Source organism: Phocoena sinus, chromosome 16 (assembly GCF_008692025.1).
Source record: "Phocoena sinus isolate mPhoSin1 chromosome 16, mPhoSin1.pri, whole genome shotgun sequence".
Taxonomy (NCBI): Eukaryota; Metazoa; Chordata; class Mammalia; order Artiodactyla; family Phocoenidae; genus Phocoena; species Phocoena sinus.
In genome coordinates, this window is record NC_045778.1 from 78,747,561 (window position 1) to 78,762,565 (window position 15,005).

A 15,005-nucleotide genomic window follows, 5' to 3' on the forward strand; every position below is an offset into this window, starting at 1 on the left:
TCCTGCGCCAGCCACACCTCTGGTCTCAGAAGGGTTCTGAGGCCACGGCACTGGCTTCAATCCTTGAGAATAATGGAAAGAAAAGGAAACAATTACAAAGGAAAGGAAAACTCTGTTCACTGCACTTAGTGAAGTAACAAAGCAGACTCCCGTGGCTCAGCGCTGTTAAAAGGGTTTTTATACACAGCTTTATAATTTTCAGTTCTGCTCCTAATGCTAAAGGTTTGTGCTTGCAACTCTGCCTTGGCCAAAAGTACAGAAACCACCGTTTCTATAGCAACTTGACCTTGCCCTGACCCCCAAGCATGTGATCAGGGGACCAGCTCACCCAGTCTGGGCATCATCGACCCCAAAGGACAGTCTTTTATGGGACCCAGCAGGCTGGGCTCTGGGCCCTGGGACCCTTTGCTGCAGTGCTTGCACCTGGACAAACGTCTCCTTGAGCAACAAAATACAAAGAAACTGTAAGGGACTAAAAATAACTGCGTGCATGTGCCGTTGGGGCAAATTCTGGGCCACGAGATACAAAACGACCCCCAAAACCCAACTGCCACTTCTGAAGAGCCGGGAGCAAAACCAGGGTACTGCGCATGCCCCCTGCACTCAGCACCACCAAAGTGGTGGGCAGACCACCTAAGGTAGCCCTGCAGCCCGACCCCTGACACACCCCTCCCCTGCCCCCACGTCAGGAACAGACGGCCGCCCCCCGCCCCCCCCCCCCGAGCTAATGTCCATCTGACGTGAGGTGGTGTATGAACGTCACCGGTCCTGGTCCACGTGCTGAGTCCACAAACCCCTTCTAAATTCATCCTGGTTCTGTCACTCACTAGCTGTCACTTAACTTCTTGAGTCTCCTTTTCTTCACCAGAGAAATGGGAATACTAGTGACATCTACTCCCGAGGGCTGTTAACGGGAATGGAGATCAGAGAGGCAAAGCCCCTGCACGGGGCTGGAGTCGCTCAATAGAAAACGCCTTCCAGCGGGACCCGCCATGTGCGGGGAGCACAGGGATCTTTCCTACCACAAGCTCACGTGACTGACAGACAGACACGGGTTTCATTCAACCCAGCTCAGAAGCCAGGCCAAGCTTATAAAAATGGGAATAAAGCTCGGGGACGGATTCCCGAAACCTCCCTGCAGGCCCTGCATCTGCACGGGAGCCCCTCGAAGTAAATCAGCCTCCCCAGCCTCTGGGAAGCCCGGCGGACTGATGCGGTTTTTCTGTCTCTGAAGGAAAGAAAGCCTCTCTGTATTCGAATTACGTTGTCCACAAAGCAGGAATTTCGAGGTCCTTCTGTAAGATGAATCAAACTCCTTCACACACAGCAAACTTTATTATTCATACCAGGTTTGTCAGTTCTCAGAACGTGGGCACCGAACACAGCTTTGCACGGAAACCACAGACAGCAAGTAACGAGGCACAGTCAGCAGGAGTGGCCAGTGCACTTTATTTGATTTCCTTCTGCTGCCACAGGAGCCGCGTGGGCCGGGCGGGGGTCCGAGCTGGACTCCACGAAGGGACGTCAGGCGCACGTGGGCCTGACGCGGCCCCGGGTCCCGGCCCAGCCTCGGTGTTGGCGGGGGCTCCCCCGGGCGCGAGGCAGAAGTGTGAGGGGGCGGTTTCCCAGGAGCCCCTGCCCGATGCCCAGCTCCACCGGGACGTGGTAGCACCTGGCCCTGGGCCCACAGGGGCAGCTCCGCCCAGGGAGGGCGCCGGGGCCTCTGACTCAGCATCCATGGGACTGGAGCGCCGTCCTGATGCCCGCGGCCAGGGCTTGCGGCGTGGGGCTCTCTGCGGTGCAGCTCACGGGCAGGCCCTGCGCGGCCAGGGCGTGGGCTGTGGTGGGCCCAATGGCCACGAACTGCAGGGAGAAGACAGAGGGGCCTCAGTGCACCCGCAGGGGGCGATGGGAGCGGGGCCTGTTGCCTCCTGTTAGGACATCGCTCCTCACGTGAGAGCTTATAAACGAGATGACACCTCCTGATGTGATTCCAGCTCTACCACCTGCAAAAAGCCTCAGTCTCTTGACAGCCTCACCATCGGCCTGAGTGAGCTCTCGCTAGCCCTGCGGCCTGGGCTTGGTGGGGCGGGGGGGAGGGGGGGGGGGGCGGGCAGGAGAGGCCTGGAATCAATCAGCGCCTGCCACGGGCGGGGCCGGGTGGCCCACAGAACAAAGTCTGAAAGGGGCTCTGCGTGCAGCATGGGGCGGTGGCGGGGCCCTGGGAAAGCGGAGCGTCGGGACCAGGGCCCGGAGCCAGAGGGTCGGGTTCACATCGCAGCTCCACAGGACGGTGGCCTCAGCAAGTGACCTGCTCTCTCTGGGCCTCCGTCCCCTCCTCCGTGAAGCAGAAAGGTTAGGAGGTTTCCTCCTCAGGCTGCTCTGAGGATTAGGTGAGCAATGCGTGTAACCACCCGCATGGCCCCGTGCCTGGCACAGACAAACGCCCAGTGACCGTCAGCGGCTGCTACCTGTAGGACCATCGTTATCCCAGATTAGAAGCTCCAACGGCCTGGGCCTCGTCAGCAGGACGCCCCTCTCCAGACAAGCTTGTGTCTGAAGGTCCCATCCAGAGCCTCACTTTGGGCTGAACAGGATTTTTCGTTGTGACTCTGGCCCTCGCTAGCTGTCATTACAAATCACTTAGCCTTTTTGATCCTCAGTTTCCTCCTCTGTGAAAGGGGCACAATTGCCCTGCCTCTCAGTGGCCAGTGCAGGGGTGAACTGAGAAGATCGACAGCTTCTGGCAGGGAACGCGCTCATCCCCACGCCCCTCTGGACTAACACCGTGGACATGGACCCGCCTGGGAGTGGTCTGTGAAGGTGAGCCCCCGACAATGGCAGCCCCTGCCCAGCACCCCCTTCACCGCCCTCCCCAGGCGGGCTGGCGGTGGTGTGAACAAGATACCGCCCTTGCACAACCTCAGAATGCCGTGGCCTGACACTCCTCCCCAGCGCGTGTGGGAATGAGGGGAAGGAGGCTGCCGTCTCACAGAAGCTCGGGCTCCTGTAGCTCCCACGCTCCCCCCATGAAGCAGCCGCCCCTCAAGAAACTCCCTGAGGAAAAAAAATGAAGCTGGACCCCTACCTCACATCATAAACAAAAATTAACTCCAAGTGGATCAAAGACCTAAATGTAAGAGCTAAAACCATAAAACTAGAAGAAAACATAGGAGTGGATCTTCAATGACCTTGCATTAGGCAATGTTTTCTTAGATACATGATGAAAAGCACAAATAATAAAATAAAAACTAGATAAAGAAAACTTTTGTGCAAACACCGTTAAAAAAGTGAAAAGACAACTCACAGAATGGGAGAACGTTTCTGCAAATCACATATCTGATAAGGGACTTGTACCCAGAAAAAAAGAACTCTTACAACTGAACAAAAAGGCGACCTAGTTAAAAAGTGGCAAGGATGTGAGCAGACATTTCTCTAAAGAAGATATAAAAATGGCCAACAGCACATGAAAAGATGCTCAACACCACTAGCCATTAGGGGAATCCAAACCAAAACCACAAGAAACTCCTGGTATATTCATAGAATGGACTGTTACCTGGCAATACAGAGGAAGGAAGTACTGACACATGACGGTATGGGTAAATCCTGAAACTATTATGCCAACTGAAAAAAGCCAGTCTCAAAAGGCTATATACGGCATGATTCCATTTATATGAAAAGTCCAGAATAGGTAGATCTGCAGAGACAGAGACCAGATTAGTGGTTGCTAGGGGGTTGGGGAGTGACTCTAATGGATATGCGGTTTCTTTCGTGGCTCTGAAATGTTCTGCACCGAGAGGGTGATGGTGGCACGCCTCTGTGAATTTACTAAAAACCACTGAATTGTACACTTGAAAAGGGTACATATGTAATTCATAAAAAGTGAGTTTTATAGTATGTGAATTATATCTCAATAAAGCTATTTTTTAGGGAATTCCCTGGTGGTCCAGTGGTTAGGACTCTGTGCTCCCACTGCTGAGGGCCCAGGTTCACCCCCTGGTTGGGGAACTAAAATCCCACAAAGCCCTGCAGCATGGCCAAAAAAAAAAAAGGCTGTGTTTTTAAAAAAGAAACATTAAAAAAGAAAGAAAGGTAGTCTTTTCTCCATTGTATATTCTTGCCTCCTTTATCAAAGATAAGGTGACCATATGTTCGTGGGTTTATCTCTGGGCTTTCTATCCTGTTCCATTGATCGATAGTTCTGTTTTTGTGCCAGTACCATACTGTCTTGATTACTGTAGCTTGGGGGAAAACTGGACAGCTACATGTAAAAGAATGAAATTAGAACACTCCCTAACACCATACACAAATATAAACTCAAAATGGATTAAAGACCTAAATGTAAGGCCAGACACTATAAAACTCTTAGAGGAAAACATAGGCAGAACACTGTTATCACATAAATCACAGCAAGATCCTTTTTGACCCACCTCCTAGAGAAATGGAAATAAAAACAAAAATAAACAAATGGGACCTAATGAAACTTAAAAGCTTTTGCACAGCAAAGGAAACCATAAACAAGATGAAAAGACAACCCTCAGAATGGGAGAAAATATTTGCAAATGAAGCAATTGACAAAGGATTAATCTCCAAAATTTACAAGCAGCTCATGCAGTTCAATATCAAAAAAACAAACCACCCAATCCAAAAATGGGCAGAAGACCTAAATAGACATTTCTCCAAAGAAGACATACAGATTGCCAACAAACACACGAAAGAGTGCTCAACACCATTAATCATTAGAGAAATGCAAGTCAAAACTATGATGAGATATCACCTCACACTGGTCAGAATGGCCATCATGAAAAATTCTACAAACAATAAATGCTGGAGAGGTTGTGGAGAAACGGGAACCCTCTTTCACTGTTGGTGGGAATGTAAACTGATACAGCCACTATGGAGAACAGTATGGAGGTTCCCTAAAAATAGAACTACCATACGACCCAGCAATCCCACTACTGGGCATATACCCTGAAAAAACCATAATTCAAAAAGAGTCATGTACCACAGTGTTCATTGCAGCACTATTTACAATAGCCAGGACATGGAAGCAACCTAAGTGTTCATCGACAGATGAATGGATAAAGAAGATGTGGCACATATATACAATGGAATATTACTCAGCCATAAAAAGAAACGAAATTGAGTTATTTGTAGTGAGGTGGATGGACCTAGAGTCTGTCATACAGAGTGAAGTCAGAAAGAGAAAAACAAATACCGTATGCTACCACATATATATGGAATCTAAAAAAAAAAAAAGGTTCTGAAGAACCTAGGGGCAGGACAGGAATAAAGATGCAGATGTAGAGAATGGACTTGAGGACACAGGGAGGGGGAAGGGTAAGCTGGGATAAGGTGAGAGAGTGGCATGGACATATATACACTACCAAATGTAAAACAGATAGCTAGTGGGAAGCAGCTGCATAGCACAGGGAGATCAGCTTGGTGCTCTGTGACCACCTAGAGGGGTGGGATAGGGAGGGTGGGAGGGAGATGCAAGAGGGAGAAGATATAGGGACATATGTACATATAGCTGATTCACTTTGTTATACAGCAGAAACTAACACAACAATGTAAAGCAATTATACTCCAATAAAGATGTTTAAAAAAAAAAAAGGAAAGAAAGAAAGAAGGGAAGGGAAGGGAAGGGAGGGGAGGGAGGGGAGAGGAGGCGAGGGGAGGGGAGAGGAGGCGAGGGGAGGGGAGGGGAGGGGAGGGGAGTGGAGGGGAGGGGAGGGAAGAGAAGGGAAGGGAAGGAAGGAAGGAGGAAGGAAGGAAGGAAGGAGGAAAGAAACTCCCTGAGATTGGGAACCAGCAAACAGCAGACATAATTTCAGGAGAAGCAGCTTGGTCACAAGATGACTTTTCCCCGTGAGCCTTTTATTCCCTCTGAAATCGTCTGGTCACAGGAGAGAGGGTGTCTGGAGAGCTCCGCTCTCGGACTCACCACCACGGGCCTGGCCGGGCCCATGGAGCCTGCCTGCAGGGCTGGACCCGGGCTGCAGACAGTGTCCCTGAGCAGTGCCCCCGACAGCTCAGTGCTGATGCCCGTGCTCCATCCTTGGGCACCGACAGGAGTGGGTGTGCCAGCCGGGGTGGAGGGAGGGGCCGGCAGTGTGTATACTACTGAGACAGTCCTGACCCCCCCAGGGGTGCTGTGAGCTGCACCTGTCATGAAAGGTAAGGGCCTTCACTCCTGGCTGTGTGAGTGCCTGTAATGCTAGCGGCCTGTCCTGGGCGCTCCCAGTCATACCCACGACCCCTCCTCAGTCCCCCTTGAGCCCTTTAAGAACATCCCCATCACAGGCACCACAGGGCTGTGACTACTTGTAGACTCCTAACAAACAGTCCCTAAAGGTGCGAACGGAAATCCTTTGAATTAAAAGACGTGAAAAGGGGAATCACTTTTAGAACAATTTCAAGACAGTTAGATGGAGAAAAAGGGAAAGGATGCTAATACCTGTGCCAGGCCCTGAGCTAAGGACTTTGCCTGAATTCTTCCATCTAATCCTGAGAATAACCTGTCAGGGAAGACCATACACATGTCTATAAAAGCCACAAAGGGATAATTATCCTCATGCTACAAATGAGGAGACAGGCTCAGAGAGGTTAAGTAACTAGTTCAAGAGCACCAGCCAGGAAGTGGCACTGCTGAGCTGCAAGCGGGGGCCTGGGACTCCTAAAGCCCGGCCTTTTTTTTTGGCCATTCCGTGCAGCATGTGGAACTTCCCGGACCAGGGATGGAACCCGAGCCCTCTGCAATGGAAGTGCAGAGTCTTAACCACTGGACCACCAGGGTAGTCCAGCCCTGCCTTTTCTACAGAGCTTCCATCAGGGCGTCTGTGAGGTCAGGAGTGCTTTGACTTCACATGGAAACTCTAGGCTAGTTAGTAAAAGTTAAAAAAAAAAAAAAAAGAGCATCTGAAAAAGATCAAAAGGCCACTGAATACCTCACCTTAATCTGGTCAATGTTGTCACCAGATAACTCTTGAATATGCTTGAGACTGTGTGTCAGGCCAGAGGGACTGAAAAACGTGATGCTGGCGGGAATGCCCTGCAGGCAGAGAGAACAAGGTCAAAGAGATGCTCCTCCACCCGTCACCATCAGCCCCCAGAGCCCCAGGAAGCAGCCCCAGGCAGCCCAGGTACATCCACAGCAGGAGGGTCCCCACTGATGCTGGCATTCTGGGCTCCACGGAGGCGGAGTTCAGGTCGGGAACTGTTTAGAGAGGGGTGCGATGGGAGAGGCTGGGTGCTATTCCTTGGTCACTCTGCAGGCCCCCAGATCAGAGGACACAGGCACCGTGGACCCAGTGCCCAGGAGAGTGGACAATGCCTCTAGCTTGTGTGGCCAAAGCACGCTGATCAAGTAGGGCAGCAGCCCGGCTCCCCATCAATGCCCCATCCCTTCCGGAAATGGAGCAGACAGCAGACAGACTGGCCCACTTGGCCTTTCTGAAAGCTTTGGTTTGTGCTAACAGGGTCTCCGAGTACCAGCCAGGCATTCAGAAGCCTGCCCTGGGAGAGGAAGGGGAGGCGTCTTACTGGATACAGATGTGGAAAACCTCAATCAGCCCAAACAAGAACCGTGCACCCTTCTGACTGAAGCCTCCAAAGGTTCCTGCAGCCTCCCAAATTCAATCCAGACTCCCCCGTGGGCCCTGAAGGCCTTCCCAGTGTGGGCCCAGCCCCTCTCCAGCCTCTGCCCTGCAGCTCCACCAGTGCCCCACACCATGAAGAATGACATCAAGGCCACTGGCCACTGTTGACCCTAGGCTGTGCAAAGGGCTTTGTGTAAATTATCTCCTTTAATCCTTGTAAAAACCTTAGAGAGAGGTCTATTCCGACTTCCCAGATACAGAGATGGAGCCAAAAGATGGCCTCCTCAAAGTGGCACAGCTGGGGATGGCAGAACCTGCGTCAGGAGGCCTGCGCCCCTCTGCCCTGCCCACCCAGCTCCCTGGAAACCCCACACACCTGCTGGGAATAGTAGCTGTTGAGGTTCCCCTGGATCCCTGGGTGTGGGATCGTCTGGTAGACGGTTAAGCTCTCCACGGGAATCCCTGGACACAATCGGGACACAAGCCAGAAGACAGACTTCACTGCTCAGGGAACACACTGTGGGGCACAGGTAGTGGAGACCGCCCGGTGCCGCAGGACCCTCCCGGAACAAGCCGCCGGGAGCTGAGAGGTGTGGGCTCAGTGCCAGCAGACTCGGCCGGCCCTCTGCACCCTGCTTAACACTGCGGAGTGGCTCACGCGGTAAAGGAGGCTGAGGTGGCAGAGGAAGGATGAGGATCCCGAAAACTCAGCCTTCCTTCATACCACGGATGCCTTCTGTTCCCGTGTTTGTGTGGGTTGCCCGCGGGATTGGCCCGGGACGCTCCCCCACGGATGCTGTCCGTGTGGAATCCCACACTGAGGGCCAGGGCTGCAGGCAGAGCTTGGAGGGAGTTTTACCAGCCTGCGGGCTGAAGCCATGAGCCTACTAGGGCCTGGACACCTTGGTCCCTGGCACCTTGGGATGGAGCCCGGGGGGATGGAGTTGGAGCGATCCTAGGTTGGCTGGGCTGGTGGACGCTGCTTTGAGTGCGTGATGAGATCAGCTCCACGCTTGGACTGGTTTCCACACGTGCCCACCCCAGGGTCGCCACCATGCCACTGCCCACCCGACCTCCCGGGGAAGGCCCCGTGCCCCTCTGCATGCTCCCAGCTGAGCTGAGCGGGTGGATGGGAGCAGATCTGAAGCAGGAGGGAGGACGGCACCCTGCACCTTCCGGCCTGGCCGGTCCATCCCAGGCCTGCTCTCCCTGTAGGTCCCCAGGGCTGACACTCCGCCACCGTGAAGGCTCTCGGTGGACCCCAGAGAGGAGGGGGAGTCACCTTTGTCCTTGAGCATTTTCGGCAGGATTTCTCTTTTGAGGGTTCCACAGGGAAACAGAAGAGGCAGTGCTGACGACTCCCCTGCGAATAAACAGGCAGACTCTGTAGATGGAGGCGCAGCCCCGGGCCCTGCCCTGCATCTTTGGTTCCAGGACCGTGAGCGGGAGGAAGCTCACGGGGGTCACGTGGGCAACAGCGCTAGACTACTAACGTCCACAAGAGCCCGGGGCTGCTGTCACCCCTGCTCACTGAGCCCCTCCCGTCGTGGTGGCTCCGGGCAGCAGTCACCACTTAGAGTGCAGTGACCAGCGTCAGGTTAGAGGTCAGGCCTGGTGGTGGCCTTGGAGCAACCGTTTCTGCCTCTGGAGGAGCCCGGATGGGCCGGGAGGCGTTTGGAGCCTGGGCTCCCGCCGCGAGGAGGCAGGAAACGGCAGCCGCCGCAGGGAAGACAAGCTGTAAGGACGCTTCTCGGCCGCCAGGCCAGGAGCCCGAGGGCTGAGGGCCGGCCGCGCAGGGCCCCAGCCTCTTGTCCCCGCGCGCATCTCCGCCCTGGGAGACTCAGCCGCAGGCCTCGCTCTGCAGAGCCGTGGAGACAGCGTGTGAGACACCACCTCCCAGCAAAACTGATGGGAATCCTCCGCGCTGTGAGAACAAAGCACTTTAGTGGAGGCGACCGCTTTCCCCTTCCGTCTGTCCGTCAGATGTAAGGAGCGGGAGCGAGTGCTGGTCAGGCACCAAGACACATCTCCTCACATCTGGAAGATCTCTCTGAACACATCCCCTTTCGGTGCCTGCAATCAGAGGGGGAAACAAGCCAAGCTCTCCCCCTCCGGCACCATCTCCACGGAGGCCCAGCTAAATAACAGGAATGACTGTAGGCGTCCTTATTTCAAGTTGCCCAATCATTACAAACCGGCGAGTGTTTTATTTAAACGGCTCTGTAAGTATCAGTACCGACATAAAAGAACACAAGCAATTGGAAAACTTTTAAATATACTGTAGATAATAGATGCTCACCGCTTTCTCTTTTCCAGTGTGAGGAAATGTTTTCACGCAGTATAGATGCCATCCCTCGTGACACACTTTCAAAGCCATGACCAGGTGCTATTCTGAACCAGAGCCCAGGTGTCCCTCCAGTGTCTGTGTGTCCGTGTGTGTGTTTGGTGGTGGGGTGTCCAGGAGCCTAGGGGCCAAAGTGGCTCCCACACACCCTTCCCAGCACCTGCTGTGGGGCAGCTGTAGGACAGCAGCCAAACCAGGGGCCTACCTTTCCTGCAGCCTCAACCCCAGGGGTGTGCAAGGGGCTTCCGGAAGATTCCAGAATCGGCCCTTCACAGCCTTTCTTCTGCGGGTCCAGCAGAGCACTGAGCTGCTCATCTGTGTTCTCTGATTGCTGGTCACTACTAGGGAGATGGGGAGTTGGATGTACATCCTGGTGCAGGGCAGGCATCTTTTTCCCACTGCACCCCCAGTTCCCGGTGGAGAGGCAGGCCGAGCAGGACCAACCAGCTCAGCTGGCTTCATGGCAAAGCACCACCATAGCAGCACAAGGGAGGAAAACCTGAAAATGTCCTGGTTGAGACCTGCCGCAGGAGAGGAGAGACATCCCGTGACTGTACTTCCTGGGTGCTAACCTCCTCCAAGAAGCCAAAGGCAAATAATCAGCACTCCCGAATGGATTATGTCCTGAGCAAAACTCCTCGTGGGACTCTTCCATGACTGAACAATGGAGCAGATTACTGGGTACATTTACGGGAAACAAACTCTGGTGGATAAGGACCTCTCTGGCCCATCTCATCACCATGTGAACTGACAGCATCTCCAAAAGCGGCACAGCTCAACCACCCAACCCTTCCTCTTTGTCATAAGATCGTTTATGGAAAATAAATGATTCATTATTTTAAAAAAATATCCTTTTGGGGATGACCTCACTGCCTACTGATTTTTAACCCAAACAGGCCAAAGCTAAATAGGCCAATGTAAAAGCCGGTTGATTACACATGGGTGAGAGGTGAGGTGTCCCCAGGACGACAGGGAGCGGCAGGGGCCCAGCAGGGGTCTAACCCGACGCGGGACGGTGAACCACGGGGCTCAGACGCTCTGCTCCGCGTTCCTTTAACGGGAAGGGGGCCTGGCCCGCTGGGCTGCTGGGCTGAGGACAGCAGCTGTGTTGAAAGTCCTAAGAGGACGTTATGCAGCTGGAGCGGGGGCTCTGTACACAGTCACTGCTGGTGATTAAGAAGTAGACTGAGTGTGTAAATGTCATTTCGCTGGAGGAGATGTGAGTGTCTGTAGAACTCTCACACCCTCCAGGACTGAGACGACCACGCCCTCTCAGGCCTGCTGTGAGGGAGGGTCCAGTTGTGTAGGTGGTGGGCACTTAACGTAGGTAATTAGGACCACGAGACTGACTGGGCAACAGAAGGAGAGCCCAGCAAGTGGGCGAGGCTGCAGGGACGAGCCCTTGGTCAGCTCAGCGCAAGTCCAGGGGGACAGTTCAAATAACCCGCACAATCTGTCTGCCTCTGACACCCTCCCCCTCCTTCGCTCTCTCTCAAAATGTTGAAATTGTCTTCTACCTTGGACCACTTAACTTGTATTGATACTTCCTTTTCCCTTAGTGGAGATATCCCAGGAGGGAAGAACTGTCTGTCAGAACGACGAGCTTTCAGATTAAATGAGCTAATAGCTTTAAGCGCTTATAACAGTGCCTGTGACAGAATAAATAAGTGTTTAAGTAAAATAAATAAGCAATAACTATGAAGTGGCCTGTTTACTCCAAGCACTGGAAGTAGATTCTTGGCTTTTAAAAATCAAGCTTCAGAGCTGACTGGGGGAGAAAATCATTAACGCCTGGGTAGAACCGAGGAGAACGTCCTGCCAGCAGTCAAGACGGACTCTCATGTGGATGCTATGCCAAGTGCGAACTGAAGACTCATTAGGACCCAGGGGGTGAACACTGGCCGTGCCGTGTGGAGTCTGCCCTCCCGCCTGTCCCCTCCCAGCTCTGGGACCTTGGATGGTCACTCGGTCCCCGTAGCCTGGACAATAGCACTATCGAAAAGAGCGCTGGGTGATGCTGGGTGCCCCTAGGCTGCCCCTGTGGTGCCTGAGCCGCCAGTGACGGCTGAGCTGTGGCCTGTGCCTGGTGCGACGGGGGAGCCACATTTTTATTTCGATTAATTTAAATTAATTTAAATTTAAGTAGGCCCATGTGGCTCCTGGCTGCCATACTGGACTGTGCAGCCTGCAGTGGACGGTAGTGAGGACCAAATGAGGCGAGGCAGGGGGCGCGCCAGGAACACGCCGACCACCCAGGAACGTCTTGTCCTCGATGTTAACACAGCGCATACAGTGACCCAGGAAAGAGGAAATAAAATTATTCTTAAAAGAAAAGTGGAGAAAGGAGAGCCAACTGGGAACCTGGGAAGTCCCTCTGCCATCCCCTGCCTGAGCTCCAGGGGGCCTGCTCCACAGGGAAGTGGAGGATGTGCGACTTTTTCAGGTCCAGCTCCTAGGGGTCAACAGAAACACACGAGCTCGAGAACCTTCACCAACAGCACTGGCTTGTGACAGGAAGGCCTCCTAAGACTTTAGAGATCGTTACCTGGAGAAGAAATGTTCTTACACACCACGCCCAGACACAAAACCATGCACCACGGTCCCAGAAGCCGTAAAAATTCCTGGTTAAGGTGTCCTTGCCCCCTGCCCACCCTGAAACCACCACCCCAGGGGCAGAGAAGACACCCCTCTCCTGCGACCACCTTAGAGCAAAACCTCAGGCGTCAGCAGCCAGCCTGGCCCTGTCTCCTAGCTCAGCAAGCTCTAGAAAGGGTCTGCAAACCGCAAACCCAGGTCAGAACCCAGCCCATGGTCTACGACTGCTCTCGTGCTACGACGGGCAGAGGATGTGGCCGCAGAGACGGCGTATCTGGCCCTCGCAGACAGTTCCACACCCCCGACCCCGAGGAGCGAAGCTCTGATTCCCTCTCAGTGACAGAAGGCAAGCTGGTTCTGTGTCATCTTTCACGTGGGGGTCTGACGTCACACGTCTCTCAGGGAGGGATCCAAGTGACAAGGACACAAGAGCATGCGTGTGCAGTTGGATCAGACGTGTAGGGGAGAGGCTGGGACACACAACTTGGAGGTGGGGCTCCCCTGCAAGTATACATCGAGCCTCTCCGTCCTCTCTCTCGGAGAGTTCTGCTCCAAAAATCTTGGCCCATGTTTCGTCAGAAGCTGAAACTTTCATAATTAAAGCTTAATCCTTATTTAAATACAGGTATCCCCAGAACCCTTGCCATTTTAAGTCTCAGCCCATATGCTGCCCAGTGATGAGCTTATGGGGGGCTGAGTGGGCTCTTTAGGGGGAGCGGGCTTTGTGGGGGGGGAATTTGGACAGGGAAGAGACTCCTACCAGGAAGGCGGGGAGCCGGCAGACAGAGGGACGGTGCCAGCAGCTTCTGCTGCTTCCAGTCCCCTTACGATCCCTGCAGAGGGCCTTGCTTCTGGTTTTGTCTCCAGCCCTTTTATTCTGTGTCACGTTCAAGTTGTTTCAAGTCCTTGGGTGGCGGGGGTGGAGGGCAGTAGGCTGGATCTCAGGCCAGCACAGACAGATGCAGATACAAGGCAGTCACGGTCTTGGAGCGGCACACACTCCTCAGCCACATCATCACCATCATCACCGAGGAGGCGGCCCTTTCCCGAGGCGCTGGTTGTGAGAGCGACCAACAAAAATAAATGGGCTTCATTTGGGGCGACCTTGTTCTACTTACTCGAACAAATGTACTCTGCAAGCTTTTCTGCATTTCCACAGTTTTCTCCTTCTGTATGCAGGCCAATTTTATTCACTGGAAAACAACAACAACAAAATATATTTCTTTACATGGTTATTAAAGTCCTGTTCCTGTGTTGTTTTTAAAATGTGCAAATACAAAGGCACATGCCTTACAAATGACATGGAGAAAGTCTCCCCTTGGAGGCTGGTGTAGGGAGACGAGAGGGAGCTGGGTCCCAGCCCTGCCCTCCCTAGACCTGTGGCTTTGGATGGTGAGGCGTCATTATCAGCAGCTTTGTCTCAAAAGGTTCAGGAGAAACTGTCCTTTGCCTCGTATTTATAACTTCTCTGTAAGTTTTCTTCGAAACAGCTTGGACAGATTTTACCAGCAAAGGGATTAGTGGGCCAAAGGGTACAACTATTTTGGCAAAGCTTTTGAAGACATGCCAACCAAGTACTTCTCAAAAGATGTGAACCAAATTTCAGTGTCATTTAGCAATATTTGAATACATTTGTTTCACCGCACCCTTAGCAGCATTATATAGGTAACTAATTAATTACTTTTTGTAAATTTAAAAAGGAAAAAAATCATGTTTTAAACTGAACTATAGTGTTCAACGAACAAAGCTAAGTCAGTGTGGAAGGAAACCTCTTCTTTTCCTTCTCTGCTCTCATCACCACACGACTGCACTTTGGTTACCCAATGTGTGGGTTTTCCACACCAAGCAATTCTCCAGTTCTCAGCTAGGTGTCCTACAAGTGAACTCAAGTCTGACACTCTCTACTGGGAGGTAGCGTCAAATCCCGAGGATGGAAGGCTCAGTCCCACAAACTGCTCCCACTTCAGACCCAGGTCTCTGCTTGTGCTTCTGACTGACCAGCTCTAAATCGGAGGTTCTCACAACCCACTCCTTGGGTTGCATCATTTGCTAGAACAGCTCACAGAACTCAGGAAGATGGTTTACTAACTACTGCAGATTTATTACAAAGGATATTTCAAAGGGTGTAAATGAACAGCCAGATGGAAGAGGTGCAGCAGGCAGGTATGCGGCGAGGGCCTGAGCTTCCGTGCCCTCTCCTGGCTCCAGCCTCCCAGCACCCTCCGCATTACTGTCCTTCTGGATTTTTATGGCGGCTTCATACACAGCCATGATTGATTGATTAATTCAACCTCTGGCTGATGTCTTCTCCCTGGACGTAGGAGGCAGGGAGGGCATGAGGCTGAAAGTTCCTACTCTAATCGGAGGATTGGTTCCCATGGCAACTAGCCTCCAACTTAAGGGGCTTTCCAAAAGTCACCCCATTAAAGTCAACTCAGGTGGAGTTGAAAGAGGTTTGTTATGAA

At 52.8% G+C, this 15,005-nt stretch overlaps 1 protein-coding gene across 3 annotated transcripts in view; it reads right to left on the minus strand.

Annotated features, from left to right (window-relative positions):
* Window positions 1-1,425: 1,425 nt before the first annotated feature.
* UROS (uroporphyrinogen III synthase) overlaps window positions 1,426-15,005 on the minus strand; it is a 33,912-nt gene continuing 20,332 nt past the window's right edge. The window contains exons 6-10 of one of the 3 annotated variants that reach the window (XM_032608738.1): window positions 13,659-13,733; window positions 8,884-8,964; window positions 7,978-8,063; window positions 6,956-7,054; window positions 1,426-1,863 (exon numbers count right to left, since the gene is read on the minus strand). In XM_032608738.1, the coding sequence (XP_032464629.1) occupies window positions 1,729-1,863; window positions 6,956-7,054; window positions 7,978-8,063; window positions 8,884-8,964; window positions 13,659-13,733 (476 nt within the window). In that variant the 3' untranslated portion in view covers window positions 1,426-1,728. The other 2 variants (XM_032608739.1, XM_032608740.1) reach the window with 2 other exon arrangements.